This window comes from Zootoca vivipara, chromosome 11 (genome assembly GCF_965207765.1).
Source record: "Zootoca vivipara chromosome 11, rZooViv2.hap1.1, whole genome shotgun sequence".
NCBI lineage: Eukaryota > Metazoa > Chordata > Lepidosauria > Squamata > Lacertidae > Zootoca > Zootoca vivipara.
The window spans coordinates 14,655,428-14,677,215 of NC_142594.1; the positions used below are offsets into that span (position 1 = coordinate 14,655,428).

The 21,788-nt window shown below is 44.0% G+C and overlaps 1 protein-coding gene across 1 annotated transcript in view; it reads right to left on the bottom strand.

Moving 5' to 3' along the window:
* Nucleotides 1-4,812: 4,812 nt before the first annotated feature.
* CMTM8 (CKLF like MARVEL transmembrane domain containing 8) overlaps nt 4,813-21,788 on the bottom strand; it is a 34,035-nt gene continuing 17,059 nt past the window's right edge. The window contains exons 2-4 of the mRNA XM_035129927.3: nt 10,411-10,584; nt 8,160-8,276; nt 4,813-4,924 (exon numbers count right to left, since the gene is read on the bottom strand). Of these exons, the coding sequence (XP_034985818.1) occupies nt 4,841-4,924; nt 8,160-8,276; nt 10,411-10,584 (375 nt within the window). The 3' untranslated portion in view covers nt 4,813-4,840. The remainder of the gene's footprint in view (nt 4,925-8,159; nt 8,277-10,410; nt 10,585-21,788) is intronic.

Consider the following 21,788-nt stretch of genomic DNA (forward strand, 5'->3'; position numbering starts at 1 on the left):
ATGTATGGGGGTGGGTGGGTGGGAGCATTATCATATCACAGCGACCCCAGAGACCAGACTGAGAAAGAGCATTAGCCCACCAGACCAATATACCATTTCCCCCCTTTAAATCAGGAGAGGAGAAGTATTTTGGCTTCATGGGCCAGGTCCTTATTAGGTCCATCAATCAGCTTCCTCCACCACCCATCCAGAAGACGACTTGGTTCTCCTGTCCAGGAGGGGTGATTGAAACCCCTGCTGAAATGGAGGAAAGGATTTGCCTTTTCTTCCCCCAAAGGTATCACGCGAGGCAGAGGGTATGGATTTTTCCTTAGGGTTTACTCCTGAAGCCTCTTTCTCACGAATGAGTATAATGGCATGCTAGAAATGTAAGAATGTGGAAGGAACCTTTTACCATATGTGGTGGATTGGCCCCAAAGTAAAAGACTTCTGGGAAAAGATTTATAATGAAATGAAAAAAGTGTTGAAAAACACCTTTATTAAAAAAAAAACCAGGAGCCTTTTTTATTGGGTATAGTCAAAGAGGAAATCCCTAAAAAAGACATTACGTTTTTTCTGTATGCCACAACAGCAGCAAGAAAATTGATAGCTAAGAATTGGAAGATGAAAAATGTACGAACAGTGGACGAATGGCAAATGAAGATGATTGAATTTATGGAATTGGCTGAGCTGACCAGGAAACTGCATGATCAGGGAGAAGAGTCAGTGGAAGAAGATTGGAAGAAATTTATACTAAAGATGATTTACAAGGAATCACAGTGAGGGGGGGCACAAGGAAGTCATAAACGTTAAAATATAAGAATTATAAATATGAATTTCTTCTTTTTCTTTTTGTATTTTTGTGTTTTATGTTCTCTTTTGTGTATTTTTGTATCTTGTATTTTTATAAAATGAATAAATATTATTTGAAAAACACACACAAATGAGCATAATGGCAAGGCATCATCTTTCCCTTCTAGAAGGGCAACCTTCCCAGGCTGACGAGCCCCATCTGCCCCTCCCTCCCTTCTATAGCACGTGTAGAAATCACTGCCTTGACCATTGGATCCTCTATTGGTCTCTTCCACTCAACCCACCAGAGCCTACTGTAACAAGTGACCAAAGTGGAGCACTGCCAATGTACGTGCAGCTGTAAGAGGCCTTCCCTGATACCCCTACAGTCCATGGCACCTGCTGAAATTAGGCATGAAAGGTTTCTGCTATAGTTAACGTAATATGTTGTGGTGCATGCTTGGTTGTAGTGTGTGTGCACTGCAGGGGGTGGCTCTTGGGGTCGCTTCCAACTCTACAATTCTACTGCAGATAACAGGATCACTCATTTGCAAGTGTGCCCAGAGACCCAAAAAGGTTGGTGACCCCATGTCTCACAGCAAAAGAGAGGAGAAGGGGTGGCTCTGCCTTGTTTGGGGCTCTCAGACTTGCCCAGCATGCTGGTCCTTGACAGATTGGTCCTGAAGAAATGAGACCTTTGACAGGAAGAAGGCCTGCTCACCAAGTCAAAGATCAAGGTATATACAGTGGTGTCTCGCAAGACGAAAGTAATTCGTTCCGCGAGTCGCTTTGTCTTGCGATGATTTCGTCTTACAAAGCGTGGTCTGCTGCGGCAAAAAAACAAAAAAACGCCGAAAAACTTCGTCTTGCAAAACGCTTTTGTCTTGCAAGTTTTTCGTTGCGCAAGGCATTCATCTTGTGAGGTACCACTGTATAATGCTCCTTGGATTGACATTCCATAATTTTTGAATTAGTAAGTGAAATAAAGAACACTGCAACAATTAATTTTTTTTTAAAAAAGCATTCATTTTTATGTACATTGAAATGGTTCGAGGGAATACAAATCCAATACTTTACAAAATGTGCAAAGGAGGAGGAGGAGATAGCCCGGCACTACACAGGTTGGAAGTGGTTTGCCGTTTTATATATATATATAAAATAGCTTGGTAATCGTAATACGCAGATTTAAAGATAAAAAGGAAATAATCGAATCATCTCCCAGCATAGATTCTGCTGTAATATCATAGCACCGATGTTGCTACTGGACAAATCCATAATCAAGGAAGGACTTGTTTGTCAACAATCAAATGAAAAAGAACTTATGTCTGAGATAAGAATGTATAAAATGTGAACATCCAGAGGATGTTTTTCTGTTTCTTCCACATAGCCACCCAAAATGAGCCACTTACTTAGAAAGTAATTTCTTTAAGGCTGCAATCCTAGACACATCTTCCTTGGGAGTAAGTCGTATTGAACTCAGTTGGACTTATTTCTGAGTAGACACATATAAAATTGTGCTGTGAATTTACAGTGTTCCTACTGCTTCTAACCATCTACCATCAATGAAAGCTGATTGGCCTACCCATATTAATTTGAAAAAGGATCCACTCTACAGTCTTGAAGATTTTCCATTCTAGTCATATGTTTACACTGTAGCAGCTTCAGAATAGTGCTGTACATTTAACTTTGGCCTTTGGCACTATTAGGTGGTTCCCTCTCATAAGCAATTGCCGAATTGTGTAACCAGAGGCAGAATATTTTCTTCCAGGCCAATCTAGAAACACTAGCGCTCCAAGGAGAATCTCATTTAGGTCTCTAAATCTTCAAGACTGTGTACAGTAGCATTTAAGCAGGAAAGTTTTCCTAAACACAGAAAGTTAACGTGTATAAAAATATGATACATTATTCTAATATATATCTCATCACCCCTTCTAAAGGTGCAGTCCTATGCGTATCTGAGTCAATATACACAGAATGGGACTGTGACAGTTATATTTACAAAGTAAAAAAATAAAGGGAGGCACATTTTGTTACAACAGAATACATGCACTGCCTTCTGAAACATATTAATTGATGTAAAATATTCACAATACTTCTTAGGCAGAGGACACTATTGCTCCTTGCTAAAAACGAGACACACTCACAGCGGCATTGGTGTGGGGACAGGAAGATAGGTTTGGTGCAGAAATTGGGCCCAGATCACACCCACGACTGGCCAGCACAGGCTAAGATTCTGAGCTGATGAGAAATCTTCAGGACTGATGAGAAATCAGTGGGTGGAACACTTTCAATGGGCAGAAGGGGGAAGGTCTGTGCTGGCAGAGTGGCATTAGTCAGCAGGAGATGAGATGAACCGGCAGAATGGGGAAAGAAATGTCTTCCCTCCCTCCAAAGTACCCCAGTCCAGCATAAGGGGTGGTGGAGGAGGATTCCAGTCTTAATCCCTTATATTTTCCATCTAATTGAGGCTTCTTTCTAATAATAATAATTTTATTATTTATATGCTGCCCATCTGACTGTCCCATCCACTCTGGGCGGCGCTCAACAAAATAGTAAAAACACAAAATAGTAAAAACATCAACCATTAAGAACTTCCCTGAACAGGGATGCCTTCAGGTGTCTTCTAAAAGTCAAATAGTTGTTCATTTGTTTGACGTCTGATGGGAGGGCGTTCCACAGGATGGGTGCCACTACCGAGAAGGCCCTCTGCCCGGTTCCCCGTAGCTTCATGTCTCACAGTGAGGGAAGTGCTCAAAGGCCCTCAGAGCTGGACCTCAGGCCGGGTGATGGAGGTGGAGACTTCAACTATACAGGGCTAAGGCCATTTAGGGCTTTATGGATATTTACTTGGAAGTAGGCACCATCAAACTCATTAGTCTCTGGTTCACACTAGAATAATAGAATTGTAGAGTTGGAAGAGATACCAATAGTTATCTAATCCAACTCCCTATGATGCAGGAATCTCAACTAGCTCATGAATGACAGATAAGTCACCCAACCTCTGCTTCAAAACCTCCAAAGAAGGAGAGTCCACCACCTCCTGAGGGAGTCTGTTCCACTTTCAAAACAGGTCTTGCTGTCAGAAAGTTATTCCTGATGTTTAGTCGTAATCTCCTTTCTTGTAAATTGAAGCCATTGGTTAGGGGCCTAGCCTCCAGAGCACGAGAAAACAAGCTTGCTACATCTTCCCTGTGACAGTCCTTTATATATTCGAAGATAGCTATCATAACTCCTCTCGGTACTTTACCAGGCTAAACATGCCAAATTCCTTCAACTGTTCCTCATAAGGCTTGGTTTCCGGATCATAGACTCCCCTTGGCCTCACATATTCTCATCTCTTCCTGCACGGCCAGGATGACTTCGGAAACCTCTGCTTCAGTTTCCCCTCAAACACAGCTTGTCACATTACACTAAAATTGGGGTTTGTAATTTATACCAACTATGGTTAGTTTAAACAAGACAGCTTCCTAACCCATGGTTTGAAGTTTGCTTGTTCTGAAATTGGCCAGAATTACTGTTATAGCATAAACCCTAATCCAGATGTTACAAGCCTTGCTTAAAGAAAATTAAGTAAAACTTTCTGATGTCCTCCTCCAGCTCACACAGGAGAAAGGCAGAGTGCATTGTACTACTGAATCTTGGTTCAGTATTAGATGCTAACATGATCACTGGTTGAGTTTAGGTATCATAGCCATACCATGAGTTTGGCCATTGAGAACATGCTATGAGCTTCCATGCTTTCTTCTCACCATCCCTCATGCTAATCCATAATCAGTTTCTTCATTTATGGTATTCTACGATTTGGAAGCCACAGGAAACAATGGTTACCACAAATCAGGAAGTAAGAGGATGGAATTAGCTTGCATGGGGGAGAGATAGGAAGGGGCATGCAACTCCACAGCATGCTCCTGACAGTCAACTATGGTTTGGCCATAATGTGAGCCATTGAAATTCTCTTGAGTAAAAATGCTTTGCCTGAGCATTAAGAATAACCACTGCAGGAATTGATAATTTAAAAATGATGCATTATACCCAAATGTGTTTTTTTTCCTTAATTTAAAGAGGACATTTATTGCAAGTTCCGCGATCTCCAAGATACAAAACTAAAGTAGGCATTTCCACCGTAGCAGGAAGTCACAACGAATGCAAAGAACTGTGAGGAAAAAAGAAAACAGCTGTTAGAAAATAATAAAAACCATTTAGCAGATTTATTTGTATCCCCAGATCATTCATGGGGTACAATACAAGGGTTTTAAAATAACCACTCATTGTTTTATTGTCCTTCAGGACCTTGTCTTGAGCACCCCTGTTCTGTTCAGCTTCACATGTGGTTAAAATGTGCTGGTAGTTCAGCATCCTTCACTGCTTTAATGGTCTCAGTTTAATGAAACCTCTTTGTTTCATATCCTGGTTTGTAAGCAGAGCTTAAACCACAATTTCCCCCTTTCGATGTGGCAAGAAAATTGGCACCTGTCTGTCTTGGGAGACAATGTAGGGGATGTCTTAAGGGGTGAATAAAAGTGTGTTTTAATAAACCCATGAGGTTTTGAATTCTAGTGTAGAAGAAAAATTACCATGCAGACATAAGGCTGAGTTCTGGCCTAATAAAGCATGGTTTATTAGACAGTGATAGTTATGTCTGAACCAGCCACTTGCAGTTTCTGTGGCTCAGTAGATTAGAGAACAATCAGTAGTACCGTGTTTCCCACATTATAAGACACCGTCTTATATTTATTTCACTCAAGAAAATAAGCCTATGGCTTATTTTCGGGGGGTGTCTTTTTTTAAATTTATTGTTACTGTAAGTACGGTACCTCCTTACTGGGTCCTGCTGGCTCAGGGCTCGGGACGCGCAGCAAGCCACCTCCTGCTGCTGCCGGATCCCGGAGGCGGCCTGCTGGGTCTGGTTGGCCTGCATGGCCCAAAGCTGAGTGGCGGCAGGAGGTCCGCGGGTCCTTCCCTGCTGCCAGGGCGACGGCGGAAGCGCTGCTGGCCCCTTCCGCGCCGCCGGAGCGTCGGGGGCTGCATGGCCCGAAGCTGAGCCCCGTGCTGAGGCTGAGTGGCGGCGGGAGGCCCGTGGGTCCTTCTGCACCGCGGGGGCGATGGACGCCAGCGAGAGCACTGCTGGCTCCTTCCGCGCCACCGGAGTGTCGTGGGCTGCATGGCCCAAAGCTGAGCGGTGGTGGTATGTCCGCGGGTCCATTCGCGCCGCCGGGATGACGGGGGGCGGGAGCACTGCTGGCCCCTTCCGCCGGATCAAGGAAGCGGCCTGCCGGGTCGGTGCCCAGCAGCGCCGCGCAGAGCACCAGATCGAGTAAGCGGCCTGCAGAGTCAGCGCCCAGCAGCCCCGTGCTGAATTGAGGAGGCGGTGCTCCGCGCGGCCGCTTACTCGATCTGGTGCTCCGCGCGGCGCTGCTGGGCACCGACCCGGCAGGCCGCTTCCTTGATCCGGCGGAAGGGGCCAGCAGTGCTCCCGCCGCCCGTCATCCCGGTGGCGCGAAAGGACCCGCGGACCTCCCAACACCGCTCAGCTTTGGGCCATGTAGCCCACGACACTCCGGCGGCGCGGAAGGAGCCAGCAGTGCTCTCGCCGGCGTCCGTCGCCCCGGCGGTGCAGAAGAACCCACGGGCCTCCCGCCGCCACTCAGCCTCAGGCCATGGAAACTGGCAGGGATGGGGAAGGGGGGAGTGCCTTCCCTCCTCCGCATCCCTCCGTGTAACTCTACCCTGCTCGGCGAGCGCTTGCACAATGCAGCCGCTGCTTCACCCGGGCCAAGTGCTGCTCGGCTCACACACAATAGCGCTCTCCTTTTCCCGCCGTGCCGGCCTGTGCAGTTGCAACGCGGCACAAGTTGCTCCCAGCGCGGCTTGCCTGGTGACACGCTCAATTCATGCACCCCCTCCCACCTGGTCTCAAGCCTCTCCGAGGCTCTAAAGGAACGCAACAAGGTATGGCTTATTTTCAGGGGGTGTCTTGTATTTCACAACTGCTTAAAAATCCTGCCCTGGCTTACTTTATGACTACGTATTAAAAAAGGGGAAACACGGTAGATAACCATTTTGAAAGCTGGATGTTCTGTGTAAAGCAAAGCTCTCTTCTTATGCTGACAGTATCCACATTTGCCATGAACATTCAATCATTTATTTCCAGTCATGAGGACTAGAAACATACTTTCTTTTCAAAATGAAAAAACAAACACTTCAACATGACTTTCCAGCGTGATGACTTGCAAACCCAGTACCAAAATCCTGCTGTGACTGAATGGGTCCAAAGAATATGAACAGTGCTGGTAGTAATCCTTGAAGGTATCAAGGAAGAAATACCTCAAGGTCATATGTAAGAAGGTTGTTCTAACCGGAATGGAGGCACCAAGCACCGCACCATTCATCCGTGTGCCAAGAGTGTAATAATTACACACAAGTAAGACCCATCAAGAGAAATACAAACTTAAACAACCTACTTGCTTTGTCTAATTCCACTGTCAAAACAAGCTACCTTTGTGCATAGTCATAAAAAGGGGGAACAGGATCGCACCTGCTAACCACATCCCTGGGCCCCTGCACTCAGAACCAAAGCTCTGTAGAACAGCACCCACTTATAGATGCATGTGCATCGAGCACCTGTATCATCAGGAAGGCAGAACGCATAGGATTCCTGATCACACAGAGAACCAATGCACATGCACCCTTCTTCAAACTTTTGTTGCATATGCAGAGCCGAGACAACAAAGCAACACTGGGAGAGCAGGCAGAGTCTTCCACCCTCCTGATGAGCTTTCTTTGTGCATGGAGGCACTTGTGAAATGGGCCTGCGGAGAGCTTTTTTTTTTAACCACCTATATTCATTTATTTTGAAAATTCAGAGACCATTTATGTATTATATAATTTGTGAAATTTACGCAAAGCTGCCCATGAGCACTTTTACAGGTGGAAAGGGAGGACGAAAAGGTTACTTAAAGAAATAAATAAAAATAAGGAAGATGCTGCGCCAGTCTCTTTATTATGGTATCAACAATACTTATGTACAGTGGCACCTTGACTTATGAAGACAATCCGTTCCGTGGCCGTCTTCGTAAGTCGAGGTTTTTGGATGGCGAAGCGCAGCTTTGGCACATGTGCGAAGTGCGATTTCGCGCCTCTGCGCATGGGCCGACCGCGCACGCGCGGCGAAAAAACTTCTGGAGGTTGCCGACTTCAGAAGTCGAAACCTTCAGAAGTCGAAGCGTTCGAATGTCGAGGTATGACTGTATCTAGGTTACCCCACTTTCAACCTGCACCAATTTAATACCTCGTTCCTGAATATTTGTTGGAACGCATAAACAACTTCCTCCGCCCACTTCCATATTTTGAGAACTATTCATGATTCAACGATTTAAAAACTAACTTACTGAAGAAGCTGCCCAGCTGTTGTAGTTGTGGCTGTCCAATTCCTTGGTGACGGCACACGCGTCTACAATGGCAGCAATGAAGTACAAAAGAAAGGCACTCCCGTTAAAACACAGGCCCTGTAGGGAGGGGAAAGAAAGACAAGAGGGTAGGTTTTTTTCTCCATATACAGTGTTCTATAGATGCTTCCTATCCAACTGGAAGCAATGCGAATAACATTGAGAGACACCCCTGACCACCGGTCCTGTTAGCTAGGGATGATGGGAGTTGTAGTCCCAAAACATTTGGAGGGCTGAGTTTGCCTATGCCTGATCTAGTCCAACCCCTGCAATGCAGAAGGCCATCCAACCTCTGCTTAAAAACCTACCAATGAAGGTTTTAAACCTCCAGTGGAGGTCCGCAACGCCAAAGAGTAACAAAGAATGTTCTGCAAGGAGAATGGACAAGGAGGAAGAATGTCACATTCCTCCTTAAAGTAAGTGTGACGGGAACAACTTATTACTGTACCTTCCAGAAAAATCAAATGTTTACAATTCACACGGGCTTCCCTGTTCACTTAGGTGAGAGGGGCAGTTTTACACCTACATCACTACCACTGTGTGCTGGTTGGGTTTCTCGAGTGTGGCCAACAGAACACAACTGTATCCATTCTTTCAAGGATGTCAGATCTCCCACTCTCAAGCAGCCCCTCTCTGGTATGCTTTGTGTTTGATTTTGTACGTCAGCTGTTCATCACTTGAATTCATAGGCATGTCAAGACATGGAGTTGTCCAATTCCCCAAAGGGCTTATCCCGTCTACTGCACTCTTCCAAGAACTCAAGGAAGATTTTGCAGTTAGAACTGGCTGTCCATGGGGTAACCCTCCTGCCCCTTCTTCTTCTTCTTCTTCATGCTTCAATCAGAGATTAATATTCCATCCACACAAGGACAGCTCAGGCTTCTTCCCCTTTTAAGTGGCTTGAAATCAAGAGGGCTTTTGAGACACACAAGTTCTGGGAGCCCTCCCTGCCACCCCATTTCTGCCAGACAGTAAAGGAAGAAATGTCCTCCCCAAATTCCAAACACTTTATACCTGTCTTCTTTTAAGGTCTTTGAGCTTGATTATCTCTGCTTATGTACACGCTTGGCTTCTGATTTGTGGGGAATTATTATTCTTTGTCATTTTCTCTCCTGCTGGTAACGTTTTCTGTTTAAATTATTTTGTGTGTTGCTATTAAAGCTTCCTTTTTTATTATGCATTTTGAAACTTTATTCTTTTTAATTCCCCCTCCCCCTTTGAGTTATTTATAGAGGGATATTACCACCTCTGTTTTCATTTGAAATAAACCCAAGGCTTTCTTTTAAAGCCAGAACTCACAGGAACTCAGTTCCAGCACCTCTCAGCTGGGCTCCATTGCCATTATAAGAGAACAAGGGAGCTCTGGCACCTCTTTTTCGAGAAAAATAGCACTGAATAAACCCATGTCATTTTTTCAGTGCAGGACTGCTCCTTTGTCTCTATCCTTTGTCTGTCCTCACCAAACTTGCTATTGCCTCGGCCCAATATACCTGAAGGAGCGTCTCCAGCCCCATCGTTCTGTCCGGACACTGAGGTCCAGCTGTGAGGGCCTTCTGGCAGTTCCCTCCCTGCGAGAAGTGAGGTTACAGGGAACCAGGCAGAGGGCCTTCTCGGCTGTAGTGCCCGCCCTGTGGAATGCCCTCCCATCAGATGTCAAGGAAATAAACAACTATCTGACTTTTAGAAGACATCTGAAAGCAGCCCTGTTTAGGAAAGTTTTTAATGTTTGATGTTTTACTGTATCCTGTTTTTAATATTCTGTTGGGAGCCACCTAGAGTGTCTGGGGAAACCCAGCCAGATGGGTGAGGTATACATATATTATTATTATTATTATTATTATTATTATTATTATTATTATTATTATTATTGTCCAATACTGAAAAATTGAGGGGATATTTGTTAAAAGAGAACTTCGCCGTGTGTATAGGGGCTCAAGCACCTATGTTGACTCTTTCTGGTTTTTGGACTTTTTAAAAGAAAGAGGTAGCGGTCAAGGTTGAGAAGCTGAGGAGAAAACCCTGCTTGGTCCTCAGTCTTGTGTAACAATAACCCCTCCAATGAAGTGAATGGAAGGTTTTCTTGAGGGTGGGGAGCTTGGTGCACCCACAGGAATTTCCTATATGCATAATGATATGCTGTTATCATGACATACCCGTGCTCCCTTTTCCAACATAGATGAAAGCTGATACTCACAACAGTGGTCCATGGCACTTGGGGGATCCGAGTGTACGTCATTGTCATGTAGATGATTAGGAAGAACAACGTAAGGACCCAGTAAAACACAGCCACAAACATTACCCAGCCGAAGACAGGATACAGGAAATATTCTGTTCCAGCAATCAGCGTCCATACCAACAACCCCAACACCTGCAAATATGCAAAGAAAACAGGATAGTGTTACCCAGATGGAAGGCATGACATGTACAAAATATTGTTCTGCTTCATGAAAATGGGTTACTGGAATAGAAGGCCAACTCTAAGCAATTATTTGCTGGCACAGAAATCACAGAACATGACCACAAGGACGGGATAGAGCTCCTATCCTGTTAATGGGAATTAGGTTTGACTTTGCGTAGTTAGGATTTTACCCCATTTAGGTCTATCGTAAGAGGCATTTCTATACAAAAAGGGTTCGTACAAATGTTAGCGTAGCAGATTTGTTTCCAAAGCAATTTAAATAATATTTCACAGCAAAAAAACCACATCCATAGTTAAACAAGAGGCAATTTCAGTAGACAGACTGCTTGTATCGTCTAAAATAATGAAAGCTAGACAAAACATCAGGTAAACAGCTCTATAGTAAGGTAGGATAACAAAAAAAAAAGTTTGGAATCCTTTAGTGAGAGCTTCGTTTTGTCAACTCAGCAGAGACTCTACATTCAAAGTAATGTATGGAATCGTCTACTCTCTTCCTGGCTATGACCTTGAGGAAAATGTAAGTCTGAATAGCTTTAATCTATCTTTCCGAATCAGTAGGATTATATCAGTTCCAAATGCCCATATTTAACAGGCCTTAAAACCAAAAATTACATACATTTTCATATTGTAGAAAGAGGGGAAGCTGTTTTACTTTGGCTTAATTAAGGACCTACTATTATATTATTATTTGAGCGTTGCTCTGGATATATCCAAATGCAATGCTAACTTACACTGCAATAATAGAATTTTAGGAATATTTCACATCCTACATACATGTTCATTTTTCTTAATTCTAATTAACGCTTAAGAGGAACAACAGAAAGGGGCTACTATACTTTCAGGCACGCTTATCCACACTCTTAAATCTTAGATTTGTTCATTTATATGTAGGAGTATTTTATGCAAATGAAAAGCCTTTTAAATAACTGACGGGTGATTCCTTTAATTTGATAACAGTCCATATTAATATTCATTGTTGTATTTTTATATAGGTTGCCATCAGTTGCCAACTATCATTTCTAGAACCATTCAGCTTCTTCTGCCACTGGAGGTCACCATTGTTCTACACAGAAATGTGTCTTCTGCAGTACAGTATTAAAGCAGTTTCTAAAAACAGATGATAGAATTTTTGGTTGTGATTTTTGCCTGGATCAAACTTCCAGTGGTAAACATTGAGTTATCCAATTCTTCACATCTTCCTTAATGATCCATAACTATAATTTCTAATTAATCTAGAATAGTACCTAGTTAAAGTAGTTCTAACTGCCACAGCCACATAAGGGTGCAACAGCTTTTCTTTTCTCTTGCATTAAAAACAGTTGTGAGCTTGACTGTAGCTTTTTCTTTCCCAAGATGCTAGCTTTGCTTTCACTGGTCTAGTTTTCTCATTGGTCCAGTTGCAGATTTTAACATTGGCTCCTGTCACAGAGGAGGCGTTGTGACTACTCTAGAGTAACGACTCTCCACGCCGTTGCCTTTTCATGCTTTTATTATGTGCAGGCTTTTTTTAGTGCTAGACCTGTACAGGATACATGTTTTCAGTCTGACCCAGAACCCTGGAATGGAGGTTCCCGCGTTTTCTTCCAACATAAGAGCCGGGGCACTCCAAATCTCCTCCCCCGTTTCCTCCGGCGTAATTCCGGAACCGGAGGGAAGAAGGCTCTCCTTTCCATGTTTTCCTTCTCCCCCTCTTCCCCCTCTCTCTCTTCCTGTCTCACGTGCAGCAGAGGCCCTGTCCCCTTCTTCCTCCTCCCTCGCTGGACTCTTCCCCCTCGCCGCTGACGCTGGTTCTGGTGGAGGAACTACTCCTCAGGATGGAAGGGGGGGTGTCTGTGTACCTTTTGTCCCTTACAGCTCCCTAAATGGAAAAAAATTAAAAATGATGCTTTGCCGGGACGCGGGTGGCGCTGTGGGTTAAACCACAGAGCCTAGGGCTTGCCGATCAGAAGGTCGGCGGTTCGAATTCCCGCCATGGGGTGAGCTCCCGTTGCTCGGTCCCAGCTCCTGCCAACCTAGCAGTTTGAAAGCACGTCAAAGTGCAAGTAGATAAATAGGTACCACTACAGCGGGAAGGTAAACGGTGTTTCCGTGTGCTGCTCTGGTTTGCCAGAAGCAGCTTTGTCATGCTGGCCACATGACCTGGAAGCTGTACATCGGCTGTCTTGGCCAATAACGTGAGATGAGCACCGCAACCCCAGAGTCGGTCACGACTGGACCTAATGGTCAGGGGTCCCTTTACCTTTACCTTTAAGTTGGCAGCCAGACTCCTATCTTGGTACACGTTTTGCTTTCCCTTCCTCTTTTAACTTAACCATTGCTTAGAGGTAACCTGTCTACATAGGTTAATAACTGCTCATTATTTATTTTTGGCTTGAGAATCCAGCAAGCAAGGCGACAAGAAGAAATCACAACATATTCTACAAACCACGAAAGGGGCAAAGGGCTTGTAACACAGAGGACAAGCAGGATATTATGAGGCAGGCTTGCCTAATAGTGGTAGTCAACTTTTTTGACATACCAAACTAGTAAATAATGAATGGGTTGTTCTGGTAAGTCCCCTAGATGTCTCTTGATCAGTGTGTGTGTGGTGTGTGTGTGTGTGTGTGTGTGTGTGTGTGTGTGTGTGTGTGTTACAGCCTCATATATTTTCTTAGCTGGCTGGGCCTGTGAATATTTAAATCAATTTGCCGGAGACATTTTTAACACTGTGGAAATGCTGTATTTCACACAAGTATACAGATATGGATTGAGCATAAGTCATCAGTCAACAGCCAGCCTGACCTTTTCGAAATTCTAATCAAGAAGTGTAATGTTGTTTTGGAGTTTTGTCAGGCTCAATAAAATACAGTGTTCAGCTTTCCTGAAACAGCTGAAAATGTCAAACACCCCTGAACCCATTATATCTCAAAGCTGAGACCAAAATTAATGAAGTGTGCCTCAAAGCTCACACGGAGCCTAGAAGAACATCTTGTTGGCCATCTTTATCAGGAAAAAAAAAGTTTTTGTCATGGATGAGGACTAGAAATATTCCTTCCTTATTTCAGAGAATCATAGAATGGTAGAGTTGGAAGGGACCTCTATGATCATCTAGTCCAACCCCCTGCAATGCAGGAATCTTTTGCCCAACATGGGGCTTGAACCCACAACCTTGAGATTAAGAGCCTCACATTCTACCAACTGAGCTATCCCAGAGCTTTTATGAATCTTTTCCCATAAGGCATCTCAAAGTGATTTGCAATGTAACTAAAAGAGCAGTCCTACATGGAAAGGGGATGGCATAGCCATGTCAGATGAAACATCAATCAAAAGCACTGCCAGCCTCACACGTGGGGAGGAATCTTTCCTTTCTTCTCCCTTTTAAAGAGACATTGGTCACCATTTGTAAGTATTGAAAGTAAGTATGTCAACTGGTGCCCTTGCTCTCTTTCATGGTGTGATGTCAGGCAAACAGAGGAGGGGTTTTGCATTCTGCATATCCAGAGCCCCTCCATAGATTTTTTGCCTGGTCCAAAAGAGAGTGTGGTCTCATTCACATAATGGCCTGGTACAGATTTCAATTTCCCCAGTTCAATAATTTTGGTTTGTTGGAATGGGAGTGAGTCATGAGATGAGGTGCTCCCCCTTCTCTCACACACCTGCCTTGAGAGGATACTTTCTGTTTGGTTAAACTACAGTTTCCCATGGTTCCTGCAAACCATGGTTTGCAGTCCTGGTTTTGGACGTCACCATTTGTTGGGCCAAGTAGGTTTCAGATGCACCAGGTCATTGCATCTATGAAACACCCTGTCTTCAGAAGCAACAAGATGCAACTTGCTATCTCTTGATCTAATCTGCTTCATAAAGCTACTACAATGATAAAATGGGAATACATCCTATAGGCTCCTCTGCATTTCTTAGGTGGAGGGTTCGTTTACTGAACGATCTCAGAAGTCATCACAATTACAAGTTGGAGAGAAAGTTAGTAACACAATAAAGAACTTTCATGTCCATAAACCTGCTATTCTTGAACCTCTGCCTAGATATTTCTTTATGAAGGAAAGAGCAAGTTTGTAACAGCATATAAAGGATATGATGCATACAAATCTATTGCTGGTGTGATAGTTTCTAATCCTTGATTTGTTATAGCAGTGTTGGATCCTGTTAACACATAACTCTCCCCCGCAAAAAAACCACCCCATAAACACCCCAAAAAGGTTTATGTTTTCGGACTTTATTCTAACATAGAACTTGGATAATCAAATACATGTGGACTATATTTCAGAGATCCATTGTGAAAAATAGCTGTGAGCGATCACTTGTTTAACCTTTGTTGCCAGCAACGCATACATTGATGAAATAGGAACATCTTTGTGCAACAGAATAAATGGACAAAAATCAGGCATTACATATGGCAAAGCTCAAAAACCTAGTGGTGCAGCAATAAAACTGCTTGCACATTTGCAGAGCTAAGCAGGGTTCAGTATGGATTCAAATTGGATGTGTTGAGATTCCAGCATTGCAGAGGTTTGGACTAGATGACCCCCGTGCCCTTTCCAACTCTACAATTCTATGACATGCTGTAGCAGACTTGAAAGCAGCTGTGCTTCAACACAAGGGTATTTAAGGAAGATAAGCTCCAAAGTTGGAATTCATGTGCACTGTTAGACTTGGGCTCAAGACAGGGAGCAGCTGGCTGACTACAGGAAGCAATTGTCTCAATCTAGACTTGTACACACAATATTCATCTGGCTTTGCAAATTCATCGCTGGTTGGATGGTGGGTTGCACCAACACGGTTTGGATCTTTTATTCATTTTGACTAATTCTCCTTATCATTTATGCCCTGCATAATAAAGTGACAGACACATGCACCTCATTGTCTTGCCGGGCCCCCTGGCTTCACTTTGTAATAATTTCTCCCCACTTTCTGCTCTGCTTTGCTTAGTACCAGTGTGGTGTAGTGGTTGAGAGCGGTAGACTTGTAATCTGGTGAACCGGGTTCCGTCTCCACTCCTCCACATGCAGCTGCTGGGTGACCTTGGGCTAGTCACACTTCTCTGAAGTCTCTCAGCCCCACCCACCTCACAGAGTGTTTGTTGTGGGGGAGGAAGGGAAAGGAGAATGTTAGCCGCTTTGAGACTCCTTCAGGTAGTGATAAAGCGGGATATCAAATCCAAACTCTTCTACTCATGACTATACTGTACCTAACCCGTCAGCTAAGGACATGTCATGTAACTGTCAAAGGGGGCACTGGCCCAGGATGGCATGTGCCACAATAAGACTGCTAAGTCTTTTAGATGTCATAGACTCATAGAGTAGGAAGGGACCCCAGGGGTCATCTAGTCCAACCCCCTGCAATGCAGGAATCTCAGCTAAAGCACCCACAACAGATGGCCATCCAACCTCTGCTTAAAAACCTCCAGGGAGGCTCTTTCTTCTCAAAGAAGACTTTTCATTGGTTTAACATGCACCCTTCTAAACTATAATAAACATATTCCTGTTTCTCAATGGAAAGCTGTGACACATTAGTGGGTTTTTTTTATATGTTCCAGTACTTTTCGTACCCAATTAAGAATGTTTGTTTCCTACAGTGGAGTACAATGCAAGATCACAGATCCACTGGGGAGAAAAGACTCTGGTTTTCCTTCTTCAAGCCTTGTCCCAGTTTGCTTCTGGCAGAATATCAGAAAGCCAAGGCCTCCATCCTTGCAAGGATCTCAGCTTGACCTTACACAAAAGGGACTGTCTGCTCCGTTCTCTTACAATTGTGACATAATCAGATCAAAGAAACACAGCTTTCCTCTCTCCCCACCCCCTTCCATCCTCCTTGCTGAAATGAATCTCCTTGAAATCTTCACTGGCACCAGTATTGTTCTTCAGCACACACCAAAGCATACTTAGGTTTCACGAGAACAAATGGGTCTGAATTTCACTGAACTGCAGATAAAATCTGGACTCCCTAAGTAGCAGCAGCTACCGGTAGTGCAAAATGCAAATAGATGGAAACTCACTTGGACAAAGGTACTCTGAGTATCTCCAGCTGTTACGTTGATGACACGTCCAAATACAACTGAGTTCAATAGCAGTTAAAGGTAAAGGGACCCCTGACCATTAGGTCCAGTCGTGACCGACTCTGGGGTTGCGTGCTCATCTCGCATTATTGGCCGAGGGAGCCGGCGTACAGCTTCCAGGTCATGTGGCCAGCATGACAAAGCCACTTCTGGCGAACCAGAGCAGTGCACGGAAACGCCGTTTACCTTCCCGCTGTAGCGGTTCCTATTTATCTACTTGCATTTTGACGTGCTTTCGAACTGCTAGGTTGGCAGGAGCTGGGACCAAGCAACGGGAGCTCACCCTGTCACAGGGATTCGAACCGCTGACCTTCTGATCAGCAAGCCCTAGGCTCAGTGGTTTAACCACAGCGCCACCTGGGTCACTAGCAGTTAATACAGCTAAAACTCTACTGCAGGATCAAGAAGTATTTTTTCTTGAGGGCTACATTCCCTCAAGAGCAGGGCCGGCTCTAGGCCCGTCTCCGGTGGCGTGGGGCGCCAGACCGCCAGTCCCCCAGGGGCGCTGCTGCGCCCGCTGAGAGGCGCGGCTGAGGCTGTCCCAGGTGCGCCTCCGCTGTTCAGCGGCTTCAGGCCGCTTTCCAGAGGCGCGTGGGCCTGGGGCCGCCTCCGCCGCACGCAGGGGCATCGCAACAGGGGGCAGGCAGCGCCCCCTGGCCCAGGGCCAGCCCTATGGCAGGCTAGGTGGCGCAGTGCAGCTACGCCGGGGGCTGCTGCGCTGCGCACGGCGCCCGCTGCACTGTGAAACGGGGCGGGGGGGCGCCGGAGGGATCCGTTGCACCACAGCGCCCAGCACTGGGCATGCTTAAGACGGCCCTGCTCAAGGGCAATATGTTAGGGGATGCATACTGGTGGTGGGAAGAACCAGAGACAAAGGTGTTGTGGATTAAACTAATTCAAAATAAAGGATGCGCTGCTTCAAACTTCATCATGACAACCTCAAATTAGAACTCCTAGGCTTATGCAAGTTTATTCAGAAGTAAGCCCCACCAGGTTTGGTAAATTTGCTCTCAAATGGGTAGAGAAAATATTATTTCAGTACCAGAGACCAACACAGCTATTGTTCTGGAAAGCAAGTGAAAGTAATTCTGCTCTGACTTTGATGTGTTTATATATCTACACACACACACACACACACACACACACACACACACACGGCAGGAACTTACAAGTCTGTTCTCAGAGAACTGGCAAAAGCCTCTCTTACCCAAACCATACAACCAGGGAAATGTTGTGGTTTTTTTAAAAAGAGCAATTATTATTTTTAAATGAAATACTGTCCCTTGTAATTGTTCTGAAACAAAAAAAGGCAGAAAAGACACTTTCATGAGCCAGATCTTTTAATAGGTAAGCTACCAAAATGTGGGTCACAGCTGTGGGAACTCTTATGGTATAAACCAGAGGTTTTCAACCTCTTTGAGTCCATGGCTCACTTGACCAACTACCATTCTTCCTGCAGCACCCATGTGGGGCTCAGGAGCCCAGTTATGTCACCCCTTGCCTGCAGAGCCAGTAACCTCTCTTTCACCCTTTTTCAAACACCTTCCTTTGCTGAGTGTTCCCTCAGCCTCCTCTCCCCTTTCCTTGGGAGTCCTTGGGCAGCGACTGCCGCAACAAATAGCTGTCCAAGCCTTTGGGAAGCAGAGACAGGAGAGGGCATCAGAAGAGGGATGGAAGGAAAGAAAGAGGCAGAGAGGCTAGTGTTGCCCGTGGCACCCCTGACCATCATTCAAGGCACCCCAGGGTGCTATGGCACACCGGTTGAAAAGCACTCCTATGGACCAACAACTCTGATGCCGCATTTCTTTCCTCAACCAAATCTAATTTTAAAATATGGAATAACTTTTCTCAGAAGCTGGCGCCAGGTTCATCCCCCTCGTCTTCCACACTAACAAAGGAGCTTGCAGAGAACTAGCCATATTCCACCATAAACTTATCAATTAAGGGGCTGTATCTTGTCAACTGGCTCAAAGCTGGGTACATAACTTCATAAAACCAGGGAGCAGTCTTACAAAAACAAATGAAGACCTTCACTGTTTCAACTTGCTTTTACGGTACTTTGTTTTCCAATGTACCGAATTTTTCTGTGTATAAGATGGTGGTTTTTATTATTTATTTATTTATTTATTATTGGGCAACACCCCCCCAAAAAAGCTCACAATTCTGGGCAATCTCCCCCCATTTCCTTAATTTGGTGTCCCCAAAAAATAGGGGTCGTCTTATACACAGGCGTGTGTGTCATATACACGAACAAATACGGTATTTCATATCAATAAAAGCAAATGGTGAACGCAATCAATAAAAGCAAATCCGCGAACAGGTTTTTATTCTGAAACTGGCCTAGAGAGACAAGTTTGAGAACTACTTTGCTAGAAAGATGTCTGGTCCTGCGGAAGCCTCTTTCTGATCTCACTTCCAAGTACATTTACATGGATGCACATCTCATCCTGTTTCTCAGTAGTTTGATTGTTTTCATTCCATTTCCCTTTTGCTTTGAAATGAGCTGCTTTAGGGACCCTTTGTAAGAGCCAAAAAGCAGTACAATATATTTTAAAAGTTTATAAATAAATGAATTCCAATTCCTGGGACTTACACTTTCAACTAAACAGGATGAGGGCCAGGCTGTCAACCTATGAGAGACTTAAAACATTTCATATGCCACATGAAAAAAACAATGTGTGGAATGTAAAATACTAAAGTATGTCCTTTGTGTTAGCAATTGCATAAAATATTCCATTTGAAAAAGAAACTGGGATTTGTTTTTTTTTACTTCAGTCCTAAAATTTGCCCTTTAATATTAAAAGGTTTTATTTACATTGCTATATTGTTTAAATGCAAATACACCGTTAATGAAGAGTTTTTTTAAATGGCTGCAGATTTAATATCCCATTGTATTACTGAGCCAGTGCTATGCCTAAATAATATCTGAGTGACATCCCCCCCTCCCCTGGCCCCGGTTTCTTTTCTGTTGAGGAATGTTTAACAGTGGCTGTTAATAACTCCTGACCAAAGATTTATTTACATTGGTTTGTTTGTTTAAAGAGTTTCTAACCATTGCAAAAGAACAATGCTGTATACATCTGCTTCATTAATAGTGGCAAGCTTTTTTGTTGTTTTTGAATCTCCACCTTCCTGCTACACCATCTATATATAGCTGGCACCATCATTGTTTTCTGTGAATCTGTTTTTACCATGAGAAAAAGCTTTTCCTAACACTTGTTAGAAACAAAATTTGCATTGACTCCTGTTGCAATAAAAGCTGAACATCTAAACAAGGCAGAGACAAAATGGAAACATGGTCCAACCAGACAACAGATGTATTAACATCTTCTCAAAGAAACCATTTAAGAACAATTCTAAATGTTTGTACTGTGCATCTTATTTATGACATTTGCATGCTGCATCACAAGTTTTCTTGGCAGCTTACAAGAAATAAGTATGAAAACAATTTGAATGCAAAATGAAACATGAATACATAAACTGAAAAGTGAGATAAATGCAACAAGAAAACAAAAGTCAATCCACAACCTCAAAGTTAAAAACAAAACAAAAAACAAATTCTAAATCCCTTCTGCAAGACTATTGATGCTTTTAAGTTAGAAGACTGGAACCTTCATTTATGCTTGTGAAGTAAAGTACTTTCAGCTACTCTGCATAATCCAACAGAAGCGTGAACATTCTCCTCTAGACAATTTGGAGCAAAACACATTCAGGGTAGACCAAGGCTCTCTTAACAGTTAAGCAGTATTTTCAAGCAGTGCAAACATTAACTTCTCAAACACCATAGAATCATAGAGTATGAAGGGACCCAAGGGTCATCTAGTCCAACCACCTGCAATGCAGGAATCTCAGCTAAAGCATCCCTGAAAGATGGCCATCCTACCTCTGTTTAAAAACCTCGATGGAAGGAGAGCCCACCACCTCTCGTGGGAGTCTGTTCCACTGCCAAACAGCTCTTACGGTCAGAAGGTTTTTCAAATGTTTAATTGGAATCTCCTTTCTTGTAACATGAAGCCACTGGTTCGAGTCCTACCCTCCAGAGCAGGAGAAAAGAAACATGCTGCCTCCTCCATGTGACAGCCCTTGAGATATTTGAAGGTGGCTATCATATCTCCTCTCAGTCTCCTCTTTTCCAGGCTAAACATACCCAGCTCCTTCAAGCACTCTTCATAAGGCTTAGTTTTCAGACCCTTGATCTTGCACACGTTCCAGCTTGTCAACATCCTTTTTAAATTATGGTGCCCAGAACTGGACACGGTATTCCAAGTGTGGTCTGACTAAGGCAGAATAGAGTGGTGCTATTACTTCCCTTGATCTGGACGCTATCCTTCTGTTGGTGCCGCCTAGAATAGTGTTAGCTTTTTTTTTGCTGCTGCATCAAAACTGTAACCCAATGGGCAAATTTGGAAACAAATTATTTTGCCTATGGAACAAGCAGCGTGAACTTGGGCACTGCCTGTCAGAGCAGAGCCCCAATCTATGTCCAGCTCTCCTGTTTTCCTCAACTCAAATTTCCAGCCAATTCTGATGAACCCTAAAAATTATGGACTTCATATTGCTCTAGGATACAGTGGTACCTCAGTTTAAGTACACAATTGGTTCCGGAAGTCTGTACTTAACCTGAAGCGTACTTAACCTGAAGCAAACTTTCCCATTGAAAGTAATGGAAAGTGGATTAATCCGTTCCAGACTGTCCATGGAGTACTTAACCTGAAGCGTACTTAACCTGAAGCGAACTTTCTCATTGAAAGTAATGGAAAGTGGATTAATCCATTCCAGATGGGTCCACAGAGTACTTAAACTTAAAGTACTCAAACCGAAGCGTACTTAAACCAAGGTATGACTGTACACATAAGAAAAGCCTGCTGGATCAGGCAAACCACATGCCTATGGGAAGCCCGCAAGCAGGACAGCATTATTCCCATCTACAATTCCCAGCAAATGGTATTCAAGGCCAACTGCCTCAGGCAGCAAAGAAGCCCCGATACACATACCTTTCATGAATTTGTCTAATCCTCTTCTAAACGCAGCCAAGATGGCGGACATCACTGGCTCCTCTGGGAGCAAATGCTATAGTTCAACTATGCCCTGAGCAAAGTAATTT